The sequence below is a fragment of the Protopterus annectens genome, chromosome 1.part1, assembly GCF_019279795.1.
Source record: "Protopterus annectens isolate FY-2018-M chromosome 1.part1, PAN1.0, whole genome shotgun sequence".
NCBI classification, from domain to species: Eukaryota; Metazoa; Chordata; order Ceratodontiformes; family Protopteridae; genus Protopterus; species Protopterus annectens.
Window position 1 is genome coordinate 1252070850 of NC_056726.1, and position 25392 is coordinate 1252096241.

General features: G+C 46.7%; 1 protein-coding gene across 5 annotated transcripts in view; it reads right to left on the bottom strand.

The window, feature by feature from the left end:
• The window catches only part of LOC122809699 (zinc finger CCCH domain-containing protein 13-like), a 1891555-nt gene that overhangs the window by 516014 nt on the left and 1350149 nt on the right, over nucleotides 1-25392 (bottom strand). For 4 of the 5 annotated variants that reach the window (XM_044081418.1, XM_044081393.1, XM_044081403.1 and 1 more), the window contains 2 exons: nucleotides 24870-24902; nucleotides 21415-21447 (listed from right to left, as the gene is read on the bottom strand). In XM_044081418.1, coding sequence (XP_043937353.1) covers nucleotides 21415-21447; nucleotides 24870-24902 — 66 coding nt within the window. The remainder of the gene's footprint in view (nucleotides 1-21414; nucleotides 21448-24869; nucleotides 24903-25392) is intronic. The other variant, XM_044081409.1, reaches the window with a different exon arrangement.

The following is a 25392-nucleotide window of genomic DNA, read 5'->3' on the forward strand; positions in this document are numbered from 1 at the left end:
GCAAATGAGATCTAGCGAGTTGCACCATTGCATCAAGGGATACCTACCTTGCCATGAGCTAAGTTTGAGACTTCCAGCTGGTGTATTCAGCCGAGGAGCGGCTCAGATACATCCAAGTAAGAATGAAGGCAAGATAGGACAACATACCATCCATTTTTTATTGTCCAGGGGCGCATCTAGGAGCTTGGCTTTGATGTCATCAGGGACGGATTGCAGCCTTAACCAGGAGTACATTCTGATGACAGATCCAGAGGCAACAGCCCTTGCAGATGCTTCTACAGTGTCGTAGCTGCACCTGATGGAGTGTTTGGTCACTTGTGTGCAGGAGTTCAGGAGAGAGGAAATCTTAGCTTTAGCATGGGAGTCAGGGAGCTCTCCCAGTTGTTTGACATCATCTTCCAAAAGAGCCAAGGTATACTTGGCCATGTGTGTCTGGTAACTGATCACTCTTATTGCTAGGGTGGCAGAGGTGTAAGCTTTCTTTCCCAGATGTTCCATCATTCTGCTCTGTTGGACAGCAGTAGAGAGGTGAAGGGAAGTAACTGAGGTTTTGTCAGTGATCACAGAAATATAGGAAAGCTGTGTAAAATCTTACCATAACCATAGATGTCCTCTTCCATCTTGCAGCATTCTACTAGTGGGTTTACCCTTCTTTTGATGAGGCTGTCCAGCCAGGTTTCCAAAGATTTTCAGTCCATCTTGGTGGGTCGCACGTCTGATGTGGAGGCAGGAACGTGGGCCCTAAAGGTGACGTCTACACGCACCAGCCCTCAAAACACAGATAAAAGCCCCAGACGGAGCCAGTCCTGAAATGCATAGCCTGTGCAGAAGCCAAAGAGAGCAAGTGTATGAGGGGGAAGGTGGGGGAGGAAGAAATACCACAACATGGAAGAGAAGGACATCTATGGGTATGGTAAGATTTTACACAATTTTCCTATGTCCTTCTATTCCAGTGTTGCAGTATTCTAGTGGGCGAGTACTAAAGCTCACTATTGACTGGGAGGTGGTCTGGTACAGGACTCCAGGAATCCATGTAGGATAGCCCTGGCAAACCCTGTCCAGGCCTTGGAGATATGGTCCAGTTTGTAGTGTCTGGTGAAGGTGTGTACAGAGGACCAAGTAGCTGTCTCCAGAATGGAATTAGTGTCTAAGCCTTTAAAAAAGGCTCCAGAAGAGGCCATCTACTCTTGCAGAATGGGCCCTGACATTGTGCTGCAAGGTCTTCCCATGGTGTGAGTAGCAAAAGGAAACAGCCCTGGAAATCCAGGATGAAACTGTCAGTTTGGCCACCGCTTTCCCCAGAGTTCTGGGGTGAAAGGAGACAAACACAGTTGGTCTGATTTGCAAAAAGGTCTGGTTTTCTGCAAATAAAATTTGAGCTGTCTGTGAACGTCTAGGGAAGGAAGGACTCTATCACGCTATCTCCCTGCGGGTTAGGGAAGAGGGTAGGCAGGTTGATAACCTGATTCAAGGAAATGCTGTTGACCACCTTGGGAATGAAGGAAGGGTTTGTCCTAAGGGTGACCCTGTCCATATGAAAAACCACAAAAGGGGGTGTAGCCATTAGGGCTTGAAGCTCTGAGACCCTTCTGGCCAATGTCAAAGCTACTAGCAGTACAGTTTTCCATGTGCAAAATGTTAAGGGGGCCTTATCAGCTGGTTCAAAGGGCGCCAGAGTTAGTTTTTCTAACACATAATTAAGGTCCTAGGGAGGAGGAGACGGTTTCCTGGGAGGTCTTGGGTGCAGAACACCCTTGAGGAGAAGTATGGCTGGGAGTCTGGATGCCAAATGAGGGTCCACAGGCAGGCAGAGATGGCAGACAGGTGTGCTTTTAAAGAGGGGGCAGGACAAATCTGACTGCAATAGTTCACAGTTGTCTGTCCACAAACCTTGCACTACCCAGGTAAGACAGAATCTGGGGAATATTGCTGTCCAACAGATCCATCTGTCTTATGACACCAGATAGAAAACCTTTACCTTTGGAGAGAGAGGATTTTCTTGTGTTGGGTTTCCTGGCCTCCTGCAGGACTGACGGCACGTCCTCACTGGACAGGTGTCTGAAGAGAATCAGAATCCTATCCGCTACAGGGTGAGGTGCAAAGACTGCCGCTGTGGGTGTATCTGTATCCCCTTGTGCTGTGTGAGTTGGTCCACTGAGGGGAGTAACTTCTGGTGATTGCCCTTGGACAAATGCAGAAGTAGAGGGAACCAGTGCTGCCTTGGCCAGTAGGGAGTCACTAGCAAGATTTTTGGTGAGCCCTGCTGAATTTTCTGTACCCTCTGAATTAATGGGAAGGGGGGAATGCATACAGGAATTTCCCCTTCCATGATATTGAGAAGGCATCTGTTTGTAATGCCTTCGGGTCATGTGTCCTGGAGCAATAGCTCTGGAGTTGCCCGTTTGTGAAGGAGGTGAGCAGGTCTATCTGTGGAATACCCCAGCTGTGCATCAGATTTAGAAACATCTCTCAACAGCATCCATTTGTGCCTGTCTGATTTGGTTCTGTTTAGTGACTCTGCCTGTGAGCTGTGCTCGGACTGGATGTAGGCTGCCTGGAGGGTGATTCCCTGAGAGGTAGCCAGCTCCCATACCTGTAGAGCTGGTCTGCACAGGAGGGTAGGCCTCGGTCCCTCCTTGCTTGTTGAGGTACCACATGACCGTGGTGTTGTCTGTGAAGATCTTTAGGAGGCCCTGCTGGAGGTAAGGTTGGTAGGTCTGCAGGGTGAGGAGGATTGCTCTCATTTCCATGACATTTATGAGCTCCTGGTTGTGTCTGTCCACAATCCTTGCACTATCCTTGGACCCAGAGTTGCCCCCCCCAGCCCAGATCTGAGGCATCTGTGTGCATGGTCTAAGAGGGGGGAGCAGTTTGTAGGGTTAGTCCTGGACTTTGGGCTACCTGAGCTAACCATTTCAATTCTTGGTGAAGACAGCTGAAGAGTGGGAACCTGAACTTGAGAGGAAGTGAGTGCTGGGTCAACACTGAGCGAAGGTACCATTGAAATTTCGTCATGTGTAACTTTGCTAGGGGTGGCATGGGGATAGTGGCTGCCATGTACCCTAGTAGTCTCAGGAATTGTCCGGCAGTCAGTTCTGATGAATGAAGGACAGAGAGAAGATGGTGGGAAAGAGATACCACTCTCTCCCCTGGAAGGGTGGCCATCATGATGTCTGTCCTGATTCTACATCCCAGGAAGACAATGTCCTGTGCAAGATCGAGTTGGGACTTTGGGACATTTATAAGGAACCCTAGAGACTGCAGCAAGAGGAGGAGGTGGTCTTTCGTGTGACGAAGGAGGGCTTCTCTGGATGCTGCCTGAATTAAGAGGTTGTCTAGGTACAGGAATATTTGTATTCCCTTGGTCCTGCAGTAGGCAATCACTGGAGCCAGGCATTTGGTGAATACCCTTGGGGCAGTGGAGAGCCCAAAAGGCAAGGAACAGAACTCAAAGTGAGAAGACCCTTTTAGGAATATGAGATGGTTCCTGAAGGCAGGCTTTATGGGAATGTGAAGATAGGCCTCCTTTTTATCCAGGGTTGCCATGAATGCCTGAGGATGAATGAGGGGGAAGAGTGTGGGTAAGGTGGGGACCTTTAAGAAGAGGCTGAGGCAAGAGAGGTCTAAGACAGGTCTCCATGGTCCTTCCCTTCCTGGTGACCAGAAATATTCTGGAGTAGAATCCTCTCCCTTGAGAGGGGGGGGGGAGACTGATTCTATGGTGCCTTGAAGCAGCAGGTTGTTTAACACCTGATGGAGAAGGGACAGTTGAGATGCAGGTGGTTCTGGCATGGCCAGTCTTGGAGGGGGGGAGTGGTGATCCAAGTCAAAGTAACCCTCCTGCAGGATGGACAAAACCCATTTGAATGATGTCACGAGTGACCACGTAGGGAGACAGAGAGGCAGGTGGACAATGGAAGGGAGGGAGGAAGGAGTTGTTGCAGGCAGTCAGACACTGCCTGCCCTGTCAGGAAAGGGAGGCCTTTGGCTAGCGGGCTGAGGTGTCCTATGCTGAAAGGCTGTCTACTTGGGGGTCTTCTAGACCTAAGAGGGGCTGAAGGACTGAAGGTCTTTCTTATAAATTGTGTCTTTGTCAGATAGTTCCTCTGGAACTTAGGGACATGAGAGACTAGGAGATGCTTGAGGTCCTGTAGTTCCTTCCCTTTTGTTGCAGAGACTTAAAGAGGTCACCACTTTGGCAACAAAGAAGGCTGAGTGATTCAAAAAAGCGTCTAGGAGCTTGGCTCTGAAATCATCAGGGAGGGGCTGCATGTGCAGCCAGGAATATCTCATTAACACAGATGCAGATGCAGCTGACCTAGCTGAGGCCTCAGCTGCATCGTATCCACACCTAAGGGAGTGCACGTTTACCTGACAGATCAGCCCCAGCAAGGAAGTCAGGGATGCTTTTGCAGCACAGTCAGGGATGTCGTTCAGCTCCTTGGAGGCTTTGTCCAGCCGAGCAAGAGCATATTTCGACATGTGAGACTGGTAATTGGTTGCCCTAAAAGCCAGGGTGGCAGAAGTGAACCTTCTTTCCCCACCTCTCCATAGCCTTGTTGTCCTTATCTGCAGGGAGGACAGTGGTGGTAGGAAGGAGTTTGGATGCCCTATCAGTAGAAATAGAGATAGTGGCAGGGTCTGCCAGAGGGCACTTAACAAGAATTTGTCTGAGTCAGGAACCTTGTATAATCTATCCGCCCTACGAGGAGCAGGTGGTTGGGAATCTGGATTAATGGATGCTGCAGCAAATGCATCCAGGAAAGCAGGCTGAACAGGTGGAATTGGCAAAGTGTTTGGAGATTCCATCTGTACGAGATCATAAAATCTCTTTTGTTGCCAAGTCATGTCTGAGCATTCCCACTTGAAGTGGTCTCTCATCAAGTTAAGTCTTCCAGAAGGTTAAATCTTCCACTGGAGAATCAGGCTCTGCAGAGACTTCAAGAGATCCAGACCTCAGGTGGGATGAAATCTGGGAAGAGTAGGACAGACAGTCCTAGGAGTCAGACAACTCCTCCTCTGCTGGCTGACTCACACTCCTTTCAGGGATAGAAGGTCTGGGACTGAGAAGAGGCGGGACAGCAGGAAAAGCTTCAGTGGAAGGCCTAAGGGCCATGAACAGCATTGTATAAACTTTCGTTAGAGGCCTGCCAATTGGGTAAGGTCTCTGGCACTGGACAGAGATGTCTACTCTTTTTTATTTATTTTTGGAAGGCCTAGCAGGCGTCTGGCTGGTGCTAGGCCTAGGAGTAAATTGGTGGGACGGCAGAGGCAGAGTCCGAAGCACCCATCAAAGGCAGTGGTCCCCCCCCCCCCCAGTGTCTGGAGCAGGTGCCAGTTCATCCTCCCCAGACGTGTCGTCCGCTCTAGATTGTGCAGCCTCCTGTAAGGAATCCACTGTATCTGCTGTGGTGGATGCCGGGTCCTCAACCAAGCTGACAGCTACAGGTTGAGGAGCGGCAGAGGGAGGTGCAGTGGAAGTAGTAGGCCGCATGGACTTGGCCCTCTTCCTTGGCAGTTCGGACAGGGCATCGGAGCCGGCCACCATACAATCTTTTTTAAATGCTGATTCTCGAGGTACAAATTGAGAGCTTGTAAACTGCGACGAAGTGTCTTGGGGATGAACGACTGGCAGATGACAGTTCTTATAATCGTGTTCCCTACCCAAGCATAAGAGACACTTGTCATGCGTGTCTTTATGGGGAATCTGGCAACCACAGTTGCACTTACTCTTACCGGACATGAACTGACTATAAATTATACAAAAAAAGAACAAAGAATCCCCAACGGGGTACTTAGCATTGTTCAGACTCAGATCAGTCGTCTGCGAGTGGCAAGAAAGTACAGTTGTGTTCACTTACCATAAATGTAGATGTTCAAGTGTATTCACTGTTTTAGTCATCGCACTTGGATTATCCTTGCCAGGGTAGCCCTAGGCCGGTCCGAATACCAGAGACTTAGTATTTCTGCGTCACTTGCTGTCACTTGAGGACTGACGTCAGGTCGTCAGTAGTATAAAGTAAGGCAGCTGACGCCATTACATCAGTTTTTCTTGCCATAACCTGTCAGGAGCCCCCAAAGTAAGAGGTCAGGTTCTGGTGGAAGAACCCCACCAGTGGAAAATAAATACCAATATATCTCTTGTAAGAAAAGGAGAACAGCAAGGAAGAATGGTAACAAAAGGAGAAAGAGAATAAAGGGAGATTGTGGGAGGGAAACCAGGATTGCAACAGTGAACACACTTGAACATCTACATTTATTGCAGGTGCACACAACTGTACTATGTTCTTCGTGTTTCACTGTTGCAGTCATCACATTTGGGTAGATTCCCAAAGCTGAGGAAATGGGTGGAGGCAGTCAAGAAAACTAGGGGCTGGCTATGATGACCTGCAAGACTGCAGAGGCAAACCCTGCCATGGATTTTGAGAAGAGAGGCGTGTGGTAATGCTTGGTAAAAGTGTGAACAGATGTCCATGTGACGGCCTCCAGGATGTCCCTGGTGATGACTGCTCTGAGGAAAGCTGCAGAGGTGGAGGCTGCTCTGGTGGGAGTGTGTCCTGACCCCCTTGGGGGAGGCTTTCCATACTGTTTGTAGCAGAAATGGATGCAGTGTGCTATCCGTTTGGAAATAGTTTGCTTGGAGATGGCTTTGCCTTTTGCCCCTGTAGCAAAGCTAACCAGCAATTGATCAGACTTTCTAAAAAGGATTTAGTCCTGTCCAGATAAAATCTGACCCGTCTGTGCACGTCTAGAGAGTGAAGAATCCTTTCCCCCTTGTTCTGGCGATTAGGAAAGAAGGTGGGCAAATTAATGGATTGGTTGAGAGCCACACTGGACACCACCTTGGGCATGAAGGATGGGTAAGTTCTGAGGGATACCCTGTCTGCATGGAAGATGATGAAGGGTTCCACAGCCAAGAGTGCTTGCAGCTCTGAGACTTTTCTGGCTGAAGTGATGGCCAGAAGGAATGCTGTCTTCCAGGAGAGAAACTTTAGCTCTGTAGAAGAAGCTGGTTCGAAAGGGGGCAGGGTGAGCTTTTCCAAGACAAAGTGAAGATCTCAAGCTGGTGCTGATGCCCTTCTGGGCAGCCTCAAGTTGCTAGCCCCTCTGAGGAACTGTTTGATGAAAAGGTGTGAGAAAAGGGGCGGCTCAGTGGGAAAATGAGCAGAAATAGCAAAAGCATGACATTTTTAGAGAGAAAAAAGAGACCACTGTGTAGTAGGGTCAGCTAAGTAATCCAGGATGAGAGGGGATGGAGGGCTGTGCCGTATTGGCTCCCCTTAGCCTGGATCCAGGTACAGAACCTTTTTCACTTACCTGCATAAGACTTTCTGGTGCTAGGATGTCTGGCCTCACGGATAACATCCAGAACCGGTTTACTGAGGTTGGCAGATTGCTTCGGGGTTAGGGAATACGCCATGCTGCCAAATTGAGTCTTTGCAATTGGGGATGTATGAATTTCCCCTTTCCCCTGGGGTCAGGAGGTTTGGAATCTGATGAAGATGCCATGCAGGTAGCGAAGGCTGTGCAGCAAGGGGTACCAGTGTTGTCTGGGCCAGACTGGAGCTATAAGAATGGTCCTTGGTTTTTCTTCCCTTATTTTGAGGAGTACCCTGGGGGTGAGAGGTAGGGGAGGAAGGGCACAGACTGACCCAGGGGAAGGACAGGGCATCCTAGCCATGCAGTGATGCTCCCTGGTGCAGAATTTGCTGAGCTGATGGTTGGTGTGGGAGGCAAATACATCGACCTTCAGGGTTCCCCATTTCTGAGTTATTAGGGTGAAATTATTTCTGTTGAGTTGCCACTCGTGTGGGTCCAGAAGGTTTCTGCTTAATTGGTCTGCCAGAGAGTTGAGACAGCCTAGTAGGAATTGTGCTAACCGGTGTAGTTGCATGGAAGAGGCTGTGAGCCAAAGTGTCATGGCCAACCTGCATAGAGGGTAGGAGCGAGTCCCACCCTGCTTGTTGATGTACCATATCACAGTGGTGGTGTCTGTTTCGATCAGGAGAACCCCTGGAGAGAGAAGGGGTTTGAAAGCTATCAAGGCGTGCTGCACAGCCATCATCTCTTTTTCATTGATGTGCAGAGAGATTTGCAGTGGGCTCCATTGGAACTGTTATGCACCTGCCATTCAGGCGTAGTCTCATGCGTCTGTGGTGAGGGTCTGGGTAGCGGGGGTGGGGAGAAGGGCAGTCCCTTGTTGTGGCAGCATGCTTTTGTCCACCAAAGAAATTCCTTTCTGTGGCAAGGAATTATAGTAGAAGAGTTTCCAGATCTTGAGAATGTTGACACCAAAGGCTCTTTAGGCACTACTGAAGTTTCCTCATATGCAGTCCAGCATATGGAATGAACCCCAGAGCTTGCAGGATCTTCCTTGCAGATAGCTGGGGTCTGGTCGCTAGATGAGATAAGTAGGCTGTCAGAAAAATTTGTTTCTCTGGTGTAAGGTATGCCCATCTGGGATGCTGTGTCCAGACTTGCTCCCAGGAAGATTAGCTTTTGGGTGGGCACCTGTTTGGTTTTAATTGACTGTGCACCCTAGGGAGGTTTGTAGGGTCTTTAGAAAGGCCAGCTGCTTGAGTAGCTTTTCCTGGTCTGCTGAATAAGGCAGTCATCTTTCCTGGCTCTCTGCCTGAATAAGGCAGTCATCTAAGCCTGGGTAAATGTGAATATTTCTTTGTCTGCAAAAGGCAATGGGCGGAGCCAGACATTTTGTGAAAACTTTGGGAGCAGCAGATAAGCCAAAGGGAAGCGCAGAGAAATGAAAGTGTTGAGATCCTGCCCTGAAGTGGAAATATTTCCTGCATGATTCCCTGAGAGTAATGTGGAGGTAGGCCTCTTTTAGATCTAGGGTGGCTAGCCAAGCTTCCTTGGAGAGAATGGGTAGCAATGAATGGGTAAGCAGCTGCTGGATGGTGAGCATTTTGAAATTTGGGATCACCAGGAAGGTGTTTAGAATGGATAGATGGAGGATGGGGTACCAGGTGCCCTCTTTTCTGGGCACCAGAAAAAGTATGGAGTAGAAGCCTTGGCCTATCTGTTCTGCAGGAACGTGCTCTACTGCTCTCATAGAGAGCAGGGAAAGGACTTGCTTTTGAGCTTCTGCCCACTGATTTGATGTTAGATCTGGGAACCCTTTTGGGGTTGGAAGGGTGTGAAAGGAAAATTTGTATCCCTGAGACACAATGTTCAGAACCCATCGATCCTTGGTAATGGTGTCCCAGGTGCTTGAGTGAAAGGAGTTTTTCTCCTAGGGGTAAGTGAAGGTGGGCAAGGGGGGGGGGTGGAGGAGGTGAGTCATTGTGAGTTCTTACCATAAGGGGGTGGCTTAGAACTCCCTGGTTTTGAAGTGGTGGTAGTCCACTGCTTAGATCTCTGTATTCCCTGGGGCTGCTGTCTGGGGGGTCAGCTTCCACAGAGCCTAGGTTGGGCCAGTTTACTCTGGGCAGGAAAGGACCAGTGTTTGGAGGGAAAATGCCTTCTGAACTAGGGGGCTGGACCTGTAAGAAATCCTTAACTGTTTGCATAGATTTTGCTTTTTCTTGCATCTTTTTTAAGACCTCTTCTGCCTTAGTGCCAAATAAGTTATCTTTGTCCAAGGGGGCATCCAACAATTTAGATTTGACATGGTCTGGCAGGGGTTGTTCCTTAAGCCATGCATGTCTTCTAATGACAGATCAACTGACTGCTGCCCTGCAAGAAGCTTCTAGGGCATCAAAACCACAGTGCGAAGTGTGTTTAGTTACTTGACTTGCAGAATGCATCAAGTCTTGTAAACCTTTAGATTCTGCCCAAGCAGGAAAGGAAGACATTTTTTTTGTTTACAGAGTTGCAAAGTATGTTGCTGAAATTTCAGTATATGGAAATGACAACTTAGTGCCCTGAAAGCAAAAGTAGCTGAGGTGTATACTTTCTACCCCATCTGTCCAATGCTCGGGAATCCCTGTCTGAGGGGGTGGGATTCTTAGCAGAGGTTGCTTTAATCCCTTTTGGCCCTTGGGAAATGACCTCAGGGTCAGCTGTTGGATTTTTAAAAAGATACATGTGTGAGTCAGGGACTCTATAGTACCTGCCTGTTTTATGGGAGCGGGAGGTAGGGTGTCAGGAGTCAAGCTGGATTCAAGGAAAACATCCACAACAGCCAGGACTGGGGGGGATGGCTACGGGTCTGTGCTGCGGAATATCTAGGAATTCCCAAGTCTCTCTTTTTAAACGGAGGGTAGTCCTGACTCTCCCATTGGAAATGCTCCCTTAAAGTATGCAGGATTTCCCCAAAGGAAAAATCCTCTGGGGGGGGGGCTGAAGGAATGGAGTCCTCTGCATCAAAATCCTCATAAGTGGAGAGGGGTTGCATGTCTTCACTCAGATGCATCAGATTCATCTGACTCTTGTTCAGACACAAGTACAGGGGACAGATCCCTTCCTTTTTGAGGGGTAGCTTGGTTTCCTCTGATTAGCATGAGAAGGTCTTCCGCCATGTTAAGCATTTGAGAGTGAGGTGTGGTAGCAGGCGCCCGACAGTGGGTCGTCAGTTTCTTGGGTGTGGTTTGAACCCTGGGCCTAAGAAACTCAGTCGATTTTGAAAGAATGGTAGTCGCGAAAGAAGACGTCGGTATGTGTCATGATTCAGTACTGTGAAGGACTTCCTCGGGAGCCAGTGCCTGCTCAGTTGTTCCGGACCCATCCAAGGTAGAGACTACCACAGGATCCTTAGTCGAAGAGTTTTGCAGCATACCGGACTCCGAAAGGGTCTCAGTAGTGGCCTGCGAATCAACTGAAGCGGGCATCAGGGGCTGCAAAAGCATCTCACTGAGTAACGGAGGACTGAAGATTAGCTTAACAAAAGCATCATTGGTAGGTTTGGACCTCTGCGGTCTCTCTGTCTTTATCTTTACGTTTTTTCAGAAGAGCTGCTGTCGGATGGCTTACTGAAGCCATATCAGAATTCGGGGACTGTAAATGAAAATATCTGGCTACAATAAGGGCCCGACGACGGACAGTTCTGGTGTTGAACAAAGCACAGAAGCGACAACGGGGGACGTCGTGGTCTGGGCCTAAGCAAGTGACGCAGTAAGAGTGGAAGTCTTGGGGTGGTATTTGCTTTCCACAGGCGATACAATTAACTTTTTCTGACAATTGTTAGTGCAAGAAAAAAGGATCCCAACATGGTACTTGGCTTTAGAAGACTTCAACTTCAATTCGGAGATGAAAACTCGGGTAGCGGCCGACCGGCACTCGTGAGAACTGCTTCTGCTTTGGGCTCCACGGCAAGAAAGACTGACTTAATGGCATTGGATGCCTTACTTTATATTACTGACGACCTGCCATCAGTCCTCAAGTGGCAGCAACTGACGCAGAAATACTAAGTCTCTGGTACTCGGGCCGGCCAAGGACTACCCTGGTAGGGATAACCCAAATGTGATGACTGCAACAGTGAAACACGAAGAACATCACCTGGTGTATGGCTGGCAGCTGAAAAGTTCTGAGGGCTGGTGCTTGCAGACATCACCTTTATGGTCCACATTCCTGCCTCAACATCAGACATCCGACACACCAAGAGGCACTGAAAATCTTTGGAAACCTGGCCAGACAACCTGATCAGAAGAAGAGTAAGCTCACTAGTAGAATACTGCAACACTGGGATAGGAGGACATCTGAAGGATCTGTAGAAGGGGCTTTGTACAGGAAGGTAGTCAGGCAGCTTGTAGAATCTTATCTGGATGCTTGGGTGCTGGGGGCTGTGAGTTGGTTTTATTTGAAGCAGCCAGGAAGGCATCCAGAAAAGCAGGGTGCACTGGTGGCACAGCAGAAGGGCTGGGAGACTTCCGATGAAGGCCATAGTACCTCTTTTGGATGTCTGACTTGACTGCTGTCCCATTTGAAAAAGGTTTGCATTTTGGTGATGGTCGCACCAAAGGTGAGGTCCTCACCAGGAGAGTCAGTGCCTTTAGACTCTTCCTCTGGTGAAGCATCTCCCAGAGAAGAAGCGATCTGGGAAGAGTAGGTGATGGATCCATCAAAATGAATCCTCTTCTCCTGAAGAGACGTCTGGAGCAGGCCCCTTAGGTGTCATGGGCATAGAGACCTGTACAGGCACCGGGCCATGACACAAGGCCAGAAAGACATTGAGCAGGCCTCAGGTAAAGGTCTGCCAATCTGGAGGCTGTTCATCAGATGAAGCAGGCAGAGGCTGAGAAATATGTTTAACTTTCTGCTTCCTCTTCTTATGGGTCTCAGGGGGAGAGAATTCAGAAATGCAGTGAAGGGTAGGAGGGCCGGATGCCGGCTGGCACTCAGCTACATCAGAGACCATGTCCTCACTTACCACGATTTGGGAGATGCTGTGCAGACCCTTGGATATAACGAGCCTAGGTTCCCCATCAGAGACTGAATTGGACGCCTGAGATTCCCTCCAGGTGACCTCAGGCAAAGGAAAGATTTCCTCCAGGCCTTCCGCTGAAGGCAGCTCCAAAGACTCTGGCTCGGACTCTGGGCCTACATTAGCCTTCATAGGAGGCTAGTGTAGGCCCATGTAGAATCTTATCTAGATGCTTGGGTGCTGGGGGTTGTGAGTTGGGTTTTTTTTGAAGCAGCCAGGAAAGCATCCAGAAAAGCAGGGTGCACTGGCTGGAATGGAGGGTGCAGCAGTCTTTTCGTGCCTACTCTTTTTTGGCCTTTTTGACTGGGGGGCTCATCCGAGTATTCCGACGTCTGGTCCACCTTAGATGCTAGACGTTTGAGTCTCTGATTTTAAAGGTATAGTTTTAAAGTTGCAAGGCAGCTTCTGAGGGTCTTGGGAACAAATGCCTGACAAATACAAGTTGTATGGTCGTGTTCATGGCCTAGGCATCTCCATGTCAAGCAGCGTACCTCTCTAGCCCTCTAAGAGGAATATGGACGACTGGATGGGAAACAAAAAATACACCCCTGGTATCCCCATGTCCCTGCTGGACAGGAGAAACAGCTGCTGACTGAGGGAACATGGGCAAAATTCTTGGCTAGGCTTATAAGGGCCTCCGGGCCAATAGCCTAGTATCATTCTACGAACCTATGAACAGGCAGAGCTCATGCGAATCTTTGTGTGGAATTTGCCTTCCACACCTACACTTGCCCTTCCTACCTGACATGTAACCAAAAATAGTAGCAAATAAAACAGAAAACCCCTAGGGTGTACTTATCTGAAGTCATATGAAGAAAATGCTTCTATTGGCAACATGACGACTGGAACTGGCAGTCGCAGAGGCGGCAGAGAAGTTCAGGAGAGGTGCGTGCTGACGTCCGCTATAGAACAAACGTCAGTTTACGACCGACGTTAGAGAGGGGCACAGGACCTCATGCGCACACTAGCGATTGCACTTAACTTTTGTATACAGCTGGACATATGAGAGTTCACCAGAGGCAAACTCCCTGATGTCATGAATACAGCAGCATATGAATAGAAGGACATCCATGTAACTGCTTTGAGGATAGCAGCCATGTCCAATCCTTTAAGGAATATCCCTGAGGAGGACATTGCCCTGGTGGAGTGTGCCCTTACTGGAGCTGGGAGTGACCTACCATGGTTAGTGTAACAAAAGAAAATGGTTTTAGATATCCAAGAGGATATGGTTTGCTTGGAAACAGGTTGACCCAGAGCTCTTGGGTGGTAAGAGATGAAGAGCCTGTCAGACTTGTGGAAAGATTTGGTTTTGGCCAAATAATACCTCAACTATCTGTGTATATCTAGGGAATGATGTAACCTCTTCTTGCCTGGTTCTGCAGAGAGGGGAAGGAGGTTAGCAGATAGACAGTCTGATTTCAAGGACAGTTCAATGACCACTTTAGGCATGAAGGTAGGGTTAAGTACGCAAACATACCCTGTCCTTGTTGAAGACAGTGAATGGTGGTGGGGGGGGGGGGGTTGCCATTAGGACCTGGAGTTCTGAGACCCTTCTAGCTGAGATGATGGCCACCATGAGTATAGTCTTTAAAGTGCAGTGTAGGAGGGTGCAGTCTTTGGCTAGTTCAAAGGGTGGCAGTGTCAATTTTTATAGAACAAAGTTTAGATCCCAAGGAGGCGGAATGGGCTTCCTTGGGGCATTAGATGTAGTGCTCCTCTCAGAAAGAGTTTGACTTTTAACCTAGATGCTAAAGGTGGCATCAAGGGCAGGCATGGTGAGATGGCAGATAGGTAAATTTTAATGGAGGAATAGACAGCCCAGACTTCATAAGGTCACACAGGTAAGACAAGACCACTGGGGGCACTGCTATCAGTGGTTTTAAGTTCTTTTTCTGGCACCAAAACAAAAATCTCCTCCCCTTAGACAGGTAAGATTTTCTGGTAGTTGGTTTCCATGCCTTCTGCAGAACCTGGATCATGTCCTCTGTGTATAGGTGTCTGAAAGGAATCCACTCCCTATCACCCACAATGTGAGATTCAGCATGGACAGCTGGGAGTGTAAGAATGTTACTTTATCCTTTATGAGCAGGTCCAATTGCTGGGGTAACCTGTAGTGACTGCCCTTGGCTAGGTGAAATAGTAGGGGGAACCAATGCTGCCTTGGCCAACAGGGAATTACCAGCAAGATTTGAGGGTGTTCCTTCTGAATTTCCAGCAGGACTCTTTGTATGAGAAGGAAGGGGGGGTGTGTAGGAGTACATCCCCTTCCAAGAAATTGAGAGCGTGTCCACCTTCCAAGACTCTGGGTGTGGTGCCCTGGAGCAGAATGTCAGGAGCTGTCTGCTCATGGGGTAGGCAAACAGATCCACATCTGGAATACCCCATCAATGGACCTGGTCCAGAAACACTTCCTTGTTCAGCAACCATTTGTGAGACAGGGTCATGGTCTTGCTTAATGAATCTGCCATCACACTGTCTGCAGAAGAGATATATACTGCTTGGAGTAAAATGTTTCGCCAGGGCAATTTCCCAAGCCTGTAGTGCTAGTCTGCACAGAAAGTAGGACCTTGTCCCCAGTTTATTGATGTACCGCAGCACAGTATTGTCTGTGTACCACCCTCAGGGTGCCTGATAGAAGATGACCCTTGAAAATTTCCAAAGCAGTATCAAGGCTCTCATTTCCTTCATACTGATGTGATCTTTCTGTTGAGTGAGGGTCCATGTGTTCCTTACGCTCTATTTTCTTAATGTTGCACCCTAGCCTGTGTCCGATGGATCTGTAAAGAGATGCTGTTTAGGGGGGCATGGGCTGAAGGGGTAAGGCCAGGATTTGACAATCTGGGAGATCCACCATTTCAGTTCCCTGGTCAGGCATGGAAGCATGGGAATCAATAACTCTAGAGGATGCAAGTGTTGCTTCTAAATTGTTCTCAGACACCACTGGAACTTCCACTCATGTAGCCTTGCAAGGGGAACCATGAGTATTAGTTGAGGCCATGAATCCTAGGACTCTGAGGAATTCCCTGGCTGAGATGACTTTAGAGAGAAAGGATTTCATCGAAGTAAGATGTGAGCATCACAATTTTTTCTGGTGGTAGGCGAGTCATTTCCCTCGTCAGAACCCAACATCCTAGGAACACCTGATCTTGAAAGGGTTATCGGGGAGAATATTTTGACATTTATGGTAAATCCCAGACCTGTTAGTAGGGTGATGGTGAAATGCAGGTGTTGCAAGGCCATGGACCTTGCTGTAGCCTGGATAAGGTTGTCATCTAGGTAGAGGAAAAGTTGTATTCACTTGGTTTTGGAAACTGCCATGACTGGGGGCAGACATTTTGTAAAAAAAATCTTGGGGCTGCAGAGAGACCAAAGGGTAAAGCACAGAACTGAAAGTGTGCAGAATCCACTGAGAAGCGGAGGTACTTTCTGAAAACAGGATGGACTGGAATGTGTAAGTAGGCATCCTTTACATCCAATGACACTAAGAAAGCCTAAGGAAGGATCAGGGTTAGAAGGGCAGGAAGAGAAAGCATCCAGGAGGAGGGAACCCAGAGGAAGGTGCTGAGGTGGAATAGGTCCAGGATAGGCCTCCAGGGAACTTCCTTTTTGGGAACCAGGAAGATTCTTGAATAAAATCCCCTTTCTCTTGCAACAGACATGACCTCCTGAATAGTTCCTTGAGCAAGAAGTTCTTGCAGGAATGGGGTGAAAAGTGGTATTTTGTCTTGGTGAGGGATGCCTTTGGGATTGATCTGGCCTCCTAGGTCATGAAATATCCCTGCTTTATGATACGACCGGACCCAGGAGTCCTGGGTAACCTGTTTCTAATTGGGGAGGGGAGCGAGAGAGGCGCATGGAAAGAGGGCTGCCCGGGTGAAGAGGCTGGTAGTCACAGACTACCACGCTTTCCCTGAAAAGACTGCTTAGAGGTGGGAGTAGAGGAGACAGACCTAGATGAGGGCTGTTTCCTTTGGTCTCTTCTAGGCTTAAGCTTGCATTTTCTTAGCAGAGGTTCTCACAAAGGACATTTCTGTAGGGTAATTTTTCTGAAAATGTGGAACAGGAGAGATAAAAATATGTCTCAGTTTCTGCAGTTCCTTGCCTTTGGTTTGGAGGGCTTTAAAGAGCTCAGCAGCTACTGAACCAAACAGGTCTTTGTTGGCTAGATGCATATCAAGGAGCTTAGATTTGAAGTCATCAGGGATGGGTTGCAATCTTAGCTAAAAGTACCTCCTGATGACCCATCCGCAAAAGCCCTTGCTGAAGTTTCTACAGTTTTGTAGCTGCACTGGATTGAGTGTTTTGTTACTTGAGTGCAGGAGTTCAATAGGGAGGAAATCTTGGCCTCTGCAGGGAAGTCAGGGAGCTCTCCCAATTGTTTGACCACATCTTCCATAAGGGCCAAGGAATACTTAGCCATGTGCATCTGGTAGTTGATGGCTCTTACTCCTAGGGTAGCAAAAGTATAAACTTTCTTCCCCAGATGTTCCATCATTCTGCTCTCTATCAGAGGGCAGCAGAGAGGTAGAGGGAAGTAACTTAAAGGTTTTGTCAGTGGTCACTGTAATAACTGCGGGGTCTGCTGATGGGGCTTTGTAGAGGAAAGTTGCTCCCTCAGGCACCTTATAAAATCGATCTGGATGCTTAGGTGCTGGGGGTTGTGAATCAGGGTTTTTAGATGGAGCCATAAATGCATCCAGAAAGGCTGGATTGTACAGGGGGGGGTAGAGCACAAGGATTAGGAGGCTCCAACTGGAGTAATTCATAGCATCTCTTTTGGGCCTCTGTGACCTGACTGCTGTCCCACTTGAAAATGTTTTGCATATTTGTGATGGTTTCACCAGTGATGAGATCCTCACCTGGCGGCATCTATGCCACTGGACAACGACCCTGGGGAGGCATATCCCAGAGGAGAAACAATATGAGAAGAGTAGAAAAGGGATTAGTCATCAGATGATTCCTCTTCTCCTGAGAAGATGCTGGGGGCAGGTCCCTTGGGGGTAGAGGCCACAGGGCCGGCTTGTAATCTGGCTTGTGATTTGTTTTCCGTTTTCTCTTCTTATGCGTCTCTGGTGGAGAAGATTCAGAATTGCGGTGGAGGGTAGGGAAGGCCTGATGACAGCTGGCACTTCACAACGTCAGAGGCCATGTCCTCTCGTACAATCATTTGAGACCCCCCACGTGGACCCTCAGAAATGATGAGCCTAGGTTCCCCCCCTCGGTGACAATCAGATGCCTGAGACTCCCTCCGGAAAGTGACCTTGGGCAAAGAACTGATTTTCTCCGGGCCTTCTGTCGAAGGAAGCTCCGAGGACTCCTGCTTGGACACTAGGCCTTCACTGGCCTCAAGGGGTATGGTTGGAGTTGAGGGCACAGTAGTCTGTTCAGGCCTTCTCTTTCTTGCCTTCTTGATTGGGGACCAGTCAGAGTGTTCCGACGTCAGACCCATCCTAGAAGTTAAACATTTAAGTCAATGATTCTCAAGGTATAATTTTAATGCTGCTAGATGGCTTCTACGCATTTTGGGAATAAAGGCCTGAAAAATACTACACGTAGTATGGTCGTGTTCTTGGACTAGGCAGAATAGGCAGAGCTCATGTGAATCCTTAAGTGGAATTTGCCTTCCACACCTGCACTTCCCCTTCCTATCTGACATGTAGCCCAAAGCAGTAGCAAGTAAAAAAATAGAAACCTCCTATGGGGTTACCTATCTGAAGTCCGACGTTGGAAAATGCTTTTTCCGAAAGAGCAATGATTGGAGCTGGCACTCACACAGGTGGCAGAAAAGTTCTGAAAAAGGTGCATGCTGACGTCCGCTTTATACCAAACTTCCGTTTACGATGGACATCTGAGGAGGAGGTGCAGGACTTCGCGCACAACCCAGCGGTAGCATTTTACTTCTGTATAATGGCCAGACGTACGTGAGTTTACCAAAGGCAAACTCCCTGATGTCATGAATACAGCAGCATATGAATAAAAAGACATGAAGGATGATCCGAAGGGTGCAATGAAAGGTTCTGCAAAGTCACACAGCCGCATCCAGGCATAGCGCCCAATGGCAATGCCCAAACCAGCTTCCTGAGAGGCACCCTCTTCAGCGTGGGAAATCTATCTCATGGACGCATATGATATAAACTGCAGAGTGACCATTCTGGAAGAAAAGGTCTTCGGAGCCATGGCAGACATGAACTCTGGGGTAGAGCTAGAGAGGTCTTTGAGAAGGTCTCTTTGTAGCCTAGTAAAATGGGATAAGTAGTTCAACATTCATAAGGTGAAGGTGGCAGAAGTGTAAACGCTTTTGCCAAAACGGTCCATAGCTCTAGAGTCCCTGTCGGAGGGATGGACAGAGGAGCTTTCCTGAGCCAGCTCCTTCTTAGTGGCTGCAGCAACTGATATGGCATTTATGTATCTAATCTCTAGGCGCATAAAGAAGTTTGTCATTCCTTTTCAGTTTGGGCACCACAGTTTCTGGTTCCTTCCATGTCCTGGTAGATAAAAGGTCAGATGGGCTGGACCCAGAAGCCTCTAACAGCACTGCTTCTTCCGAGGTGGGGTCTTGGGTAAATCAACCACCTCTTTGGCAGAGTATCTCTAGATGTCCACAAATGAGACATCCTCATGTGGAGATATTGGGGACCCCTCACCTTTCTCGAAATCAGTGTCACTAGTAGGTATTCATGGGGGGGAATACAGGTGCCTCCTTTTACAATGCATCTTCTGTGGAACCTCCACGGTGGGATGTACCAGGGAGGTGTCAGATGTAAACTGGGGTTTCACTGAAGGGATGGGTTGGAGGCTTTCAAAGGCCAGACGCCCTTATGGTAGAAGAGAGGCCTCAGACACAGGATCTGTGGGGCAGGGATCGGTGTTGAAGCAGAAATAAAAGAGGCTCTACTAGGATAAGAGTGGACCCTCTCCACCACTTCGAAGGCAGAGAGACTCAAAATATCCAAGCGTTATCCCTCCATTGCCAAAGCTGACAGAATGGATGCCCCTTGAGCTCCCGGAATCCTCCATTCCAAAGGGGGAGTTGAGGTGTAGAACGCTGAGGCTCTGCGGGGAAGAGACAGCCCTGAAAACTTCAGGGTCGAAGTCAAACCCCCCCCAGCCACCGGACTAGATATCGAGGCTACGGATCCAAGACATGCTAGGCACTGACAGGGTCGGAGCAGAGTGAGTTGATGAGGCTGGACACGAAGTGATCTCTACTATCGACGTCAGCATCTTGGCTCTTGGGACCAACGCATCCACAGGCCAAAGACCAGATCGAAGAAGGAGCTACAGGGCGAAAAGGGGAAGTCTGCTCACAGATCCGGTGCAGGACAGAGATGACAAAACCCCCATCTGAATCTGTGCCTGAGGAAACTGCTTCACCAGCCTATTCAGATAAACTACAACAGGACCTGGTTGCAGAAGTTGTTGAAGGTGGTCTCGAAGGTTTCCAGGGACAGACCTCCTGGAGGGGAGATTTCTGCCCTGATGTACTTAGCTTCAAGCTGGCAAGTGGAGCCCGAGGCAGAGGACAAGGTGGAGACGAAAGGGTCTGCTCCAAGGACTTCAGATCCGAGGAGACTGGTACCTTTTTCATCAGCTTTGAAACAGAAGATAACCTATCTGGGGAATGTTTCTTGGTTTCCCAGGTCTCTTTATACTTCCTGGAAGAGGGTTGAGTCCCTGAAGTAGAAGGAAAAGCAGAAGAGGAGGAAGGAAGCAAACCCTTGAAAATCAACTTATTTCTCCAATCCGCCACAGGATGCGGATGGAAAGTTGTACAAACGGCACAAGAGCTATCCAAATGAGCAGGCTCCAGATAGTACATGCACTCCTCCTGGGTATCAGATAATGGGATCTTGTGCCCACAGGAAATGCATTTCTTGAACCCTAAAGTCAATCAGAAAGCCCATCCTACACTTGGCTTTCTTCTTCTACTCCCACTTGTCTTCCTAATTACTTCTTTGCTTGTTGACTGTCTTACTTGATCTCCTTTCCATAACTAATCACTTCTAATTTCCCTTATTCTTAGCTCTCTCTTCACTTACTTCCTACCTGTATCGATATCATAACAAAGTATTTTTAACTTTATATAATGTTTTTGGACTTTAACTGTGTGTGGTAGTAATTATTTCATTTAATATCTTTATCATACTTAGTATTTTATGTTTGTATAAGTTTTTTTGGACTGTAACTGTGTGAGTTAGTAACTAACTCACTTAGTTTTTGTCTCTTACAAACTTTCTTTGAAACACAATGATGTTTTTCTTTATTGCATTCTCTGTGGAGCTTTTCTCCCCGGGCCTCTACTGAAAATGGAAATATCTCCAGCTAGACTAGCCCGGTCAACAAATGTAAAATAAAAATAAATAAATAAAGGTTTGTCTGTCTTAGAAATGGACTTGGGCTCCACCACGATAAATTAAGAATTTTTTGTTTAATGGTAAGGAAACAATGAAAATAGTAGAAATAGAGAAGACGAGAAGGGTTAAAGCAGACAGAAACCCGACTAACTCATAGAAAAATAAAAATTATGACAAACGAGTCAGGGTAGGAAAGAAATAGCAATAAGTTTGAAAGCACTAAATAACTTACAATCTGTACTATAAATCACTCAAACACTGGAGGAGCTTTGGAGCGATAAAACCTTGAAGCTTACTCGATGAGTGGCAAACATGATCTGAAGTAGCCTGGGGGAATGAGGCATTATGTGTAGGATGGGAGGAGCTTGAGCTTTGATTCTTCAGCTTGGAAAATAGCCAAGTTGGGTTAGAGACCCACAGGTTGAGGAAGAATGACAGTGACATCAGATCATTTGTTCTGAATGTTTTTTTTTTTATTTAACAATTTGCCAGAAAAGGTTATACATATGCTGGATGATGGAAGATGCAACTTTACACAGCTACAGTGAAACAAAGAGTTGGATAAAAACACTAGATTTTCTGACATACAACAGCCCACATTTTCTGAATTAAAATAAATAAGGCTATTTCCACAGATAATACTAATTAATTTTTCAGAATGAAAAGCAACATGCAACTTACCTCTGCATGTTGATGTCAGGCCCGCCAGCACATCTACAACACACAAAACCACAAGTCACTCATACAAATTAAAAATTTTAAATGAGATCACAAACCACTCCAAATTGCAAACAGTTGGAGCGGTTTCAAAATAGCAATGACGTCACTCTCCACAAAGTCTGCTCCACTTCAGCAACTTCCTCAGAAAAGTCTTGCATGCAAGGGAGTGTGCCCTACGTCACACTGCATGTTATAACATCATGTGCCACAACTGGAGAGAATACCCAAGACCCCAAACCTACCAATGCAGTCCCAAACATTCAGCAAGCATATTTTTCAAATGAATGGAAAAATGAATATATATGCCGCCTACAATGTTTACAAGATTACATAAATACAAAGTTGTCTAACATTGAGAACTCCAGTAGCAACCAATGGATGAATGGGCATCCAAGCAAAAGGGACTGACAAGAATCACCCATAAATCAGATGTTACATCTTAAGTACAACTGACTCACCATAAATGTAAATGTTTGTGTAGTAGGTTAATTGATTCAATATCTTACATAACATGAAAACTACACCACAAGCAGATGGCCAACACCCCCGACCTTACTTCCAGAGCTTCTCTCTCTCTACACTGGGTAAAAGTCCCAACACTGTGGATATCAAAAGGGTGAGTTGTACAAGTGGGAGAGGTACCTGTGTCAACTTTAGCTCTGGCCACCACCAAGGGTGCTTAATGAGTCTGCATAAGAAGCTGGAAACCCACCTGTCCTAGGAAAAAGACAAGGAGCAGAGAAGGATTGCCCCTCTCCTTGGCAAGATATGCTAACCTACTGAAATTACAGGACAGAGAAACAAAAGCTAGAAGGGAGCCTACAGTCCAGCAGTGGTCCTACTACTCAAATAGCTAAGGTTATAAAGACTGCACTCTTACTTTATTTTTAGTTAACTGGGTAAATTAACTAGTCCTCCTTGGACTCTAGAGGGTCACAAGCTTAGGTTTAAATACCACACACATGTATGGACAGATTACTGGTGCCAATCAAACATGTTTTGGAAGGTGGGAGGAACTGTGGAGTCCCTAGAGGAAACTCATGAGGCCACAGGAAAAAACATGGAAAACTTCACAAAGACAGTAAAAGGAAGTCAGGATTGAACCCCAGACTCACCAGCTATGAGGCAGAGGTCTTGTGACTTAGCCATTGTGCTGCTCACACAACTGTACTATTGTCATTAAGAGGATCACTGTTGCAGTAACAAACAAAAGATGTGGGAAAGCCAGCTTTGTTGCTGGAAAAAGATGTCAAGCTTGCAATGGCCAGAAAATGTATTAAGACGTACCTGCCTCACAAATAATTTGTGCTGAAACAGTTGTATATAATTTAATGGTAATGAGGTAAGCAAACTGATCCAAGGAACATTTTCAGCTATGACCCAATAAGAAGACAGCAGAAATAGTTATTTTTGCTGAATGTATCAATCCAGCCTTGCAAGGTTGCAACCCTCCAAGCCAATTAAGGTTGGCTTGGACATTGGACCCCAACTTACTTGGCATAACAGATGTTAAGAGCTGGTCTGTTTGAATGAAAATTTTCATTTTGCTAGCATAATACCATAGTTGTTTGTGCACATTTAGGTGGTGTATGAGCTTTTTCCCTTTGTTATGGAGACCTGGAAAAAAATGAAGCTGAATGGACTGATTTGGAGCCAACAGTAAGAAAAGTTTCAGCATAAAGGATGGACTGGTCCGAAGAGGCATTATTTTCCTTCTGTAAAGCTGCTGAATAAAGGCATTCTTGTATGTAAAGGCATGCAATTCTGAAATTTTATTTTATATTTTGTTCACCAGGATAGTCTGACTGGGCCATGGCCCATTTTCAGTGGAGTCCCGAGGGGAAAAGCCCCAAGAATACAGAAATATATCAGAGAGATTAAAAATAGTAATAAAACTGCAGATATTTCAATATAAAGCTTAACAGCAATTCAAAAAGTTAAACATTAAGCATTGTAATAGGAGTAAAAATTTGACACTGTTACAATGTATACAGATGTCTACACAGACCAGTTTTAACAAACACAAGCTATGCTTCATCAGCAAGAGTTTAGGTGCAAAAAGTTGTAGAGAAAAAGATTTAGTAGAAGGCTAATATTAGGTAATCTTCAAAGGTGAGAGAAGACAGAAGGAGAAATGAAGGTATACAAGAATGCTTAGTGAAAACGTAGCCAAGGGTAATACAGGAGCACTGCCAATTCTTGTTCAAATGTTCTTTAAGGAGGAGTTTGAATTTGAAGGAAGCAGGGGAATTTAGAATACAGTGGGGAATGTTGCTCCAAATTTTTTCAATTTGATTTGCAAATAAGGAATCAACAAAAGGGATAAAAAAAAAAACCCCTAGAAGCAAAGTCTTTCAGATAAGAATTTCATGGTCACTGGGCTTTGCTGGTTCAAACAGGTGACGGGCGGCTCACTACTTCTAATAAAAGATTTAAAATCAATCAGAGAAGCTGTGATGAGACTTCCTTAAGGGCTTCAGATGCAGTAACCCCCTTAAAAATTGCTAGACAGTGCTGACATCTATCAAAAGGGTCTCTAAGGTGGGAAAGCTGGAACTGTAGAATTGTGGACCTTGGTGGAGGCATTAGAAAGTTCTTTGTCAAACAGGGCTGCACACAAGTACTGGTTGGACAGACGTTGTCAGGCTATTATGCCATGTACTCAACACCAAAGGAAGATTCTGGCCCACTCATTTAGGCAGAATTTTCCACTGTGTGATTTCTGAGTCTCTAATACAATATACAAGACCTCTGGGGAAAATGGGCCACATCTTCCAGGCTGTAGGCTTCAGTTGCCTTATATTTGGGTGCACCAGTGTTACTAGTTGCATAAAGACAGCTATAGCAGACAGAAAACAAAAGGTCTCTCCTGCTTAATTTGTTCAGGAGGGAAAAACAATGCTATCTTGGCTGCAGAGCTGCCAGTGGAGTAAGGCTGGCCCTGTCTTGAATTGCCTTTTGCAGAACTTATCTATAAAGAAAGGGGATGCATAAAAAGGGCATCTGTCTCAAAAGAATGAAAATGTATCTACTGTTTGAGAGGGTACCTAAAGCAGAACTCTAAGGGTCTGAGGACTGTGTTGAATCAAACTGAACTACTGCCAGGTTTCTCCAGAGTATATTTGGGAAAGGCCTCTGGGCTCAGCTTCCACTATTTGGGGCTAGGAGTGGATATGCACAGATGATATGCCAAGAAATGCTGTGCTGAAAGGACTAACGGGTCATGGACATGAAGGTATTGATTTGATGCCCAATCCCTGGTTATAATGGCTTGCACAGCAGCTAAGAATTTGTGCATCTTTTCAACTGAAAATGTTAACTGTTCTGAATAACTTAACACTGCAAAGTGCCTGCCCATACAGAACAAAACATTCCTAGAATTATTCAGTAGGTTAAAAAGGGAACTTATAACCTACCTTTGCATACTGGCAGCACGGTCCCCTGCAAACCTATAAAAACACAAAAAAATAAACCTTAGACAAAATTTACAAAAACAGCTAATGAAATCAGGACATGACTAAGCTAAAAAGTACAGCTGTTTACACTTACCATAAATGTAGATGTTAGAGTGTCTTCACTGTTGCAGTCATCACATTTGGGTTATCCCTGCCAGGGTTGCCCTCAGCTGGCCCGAAGACCAGTGACCTACTATTTCCGCATCGGATGTTGTCACTTGAGGACTGATGTCAGGTCGTCAGTGGTATAAAGGAAGGCAGCCAACACCATTACATCAGTTTTTCTTGCCCTAACCAGTCATGAGTCCACAAAATAGGAGGCCAGGGTCTAATGGCAGAACCCCACCAGTGGAAAATAAATGCCAATATGTCCCTTTCAAGGAAAGGAGAACAAAGAAGAATGGTAACAAGAAGAAAAAAGGAGGGAGGGAAACCAGGACTGTAACAGTGAAGACACTAACATCTACATTTATGGTAAGTGTAC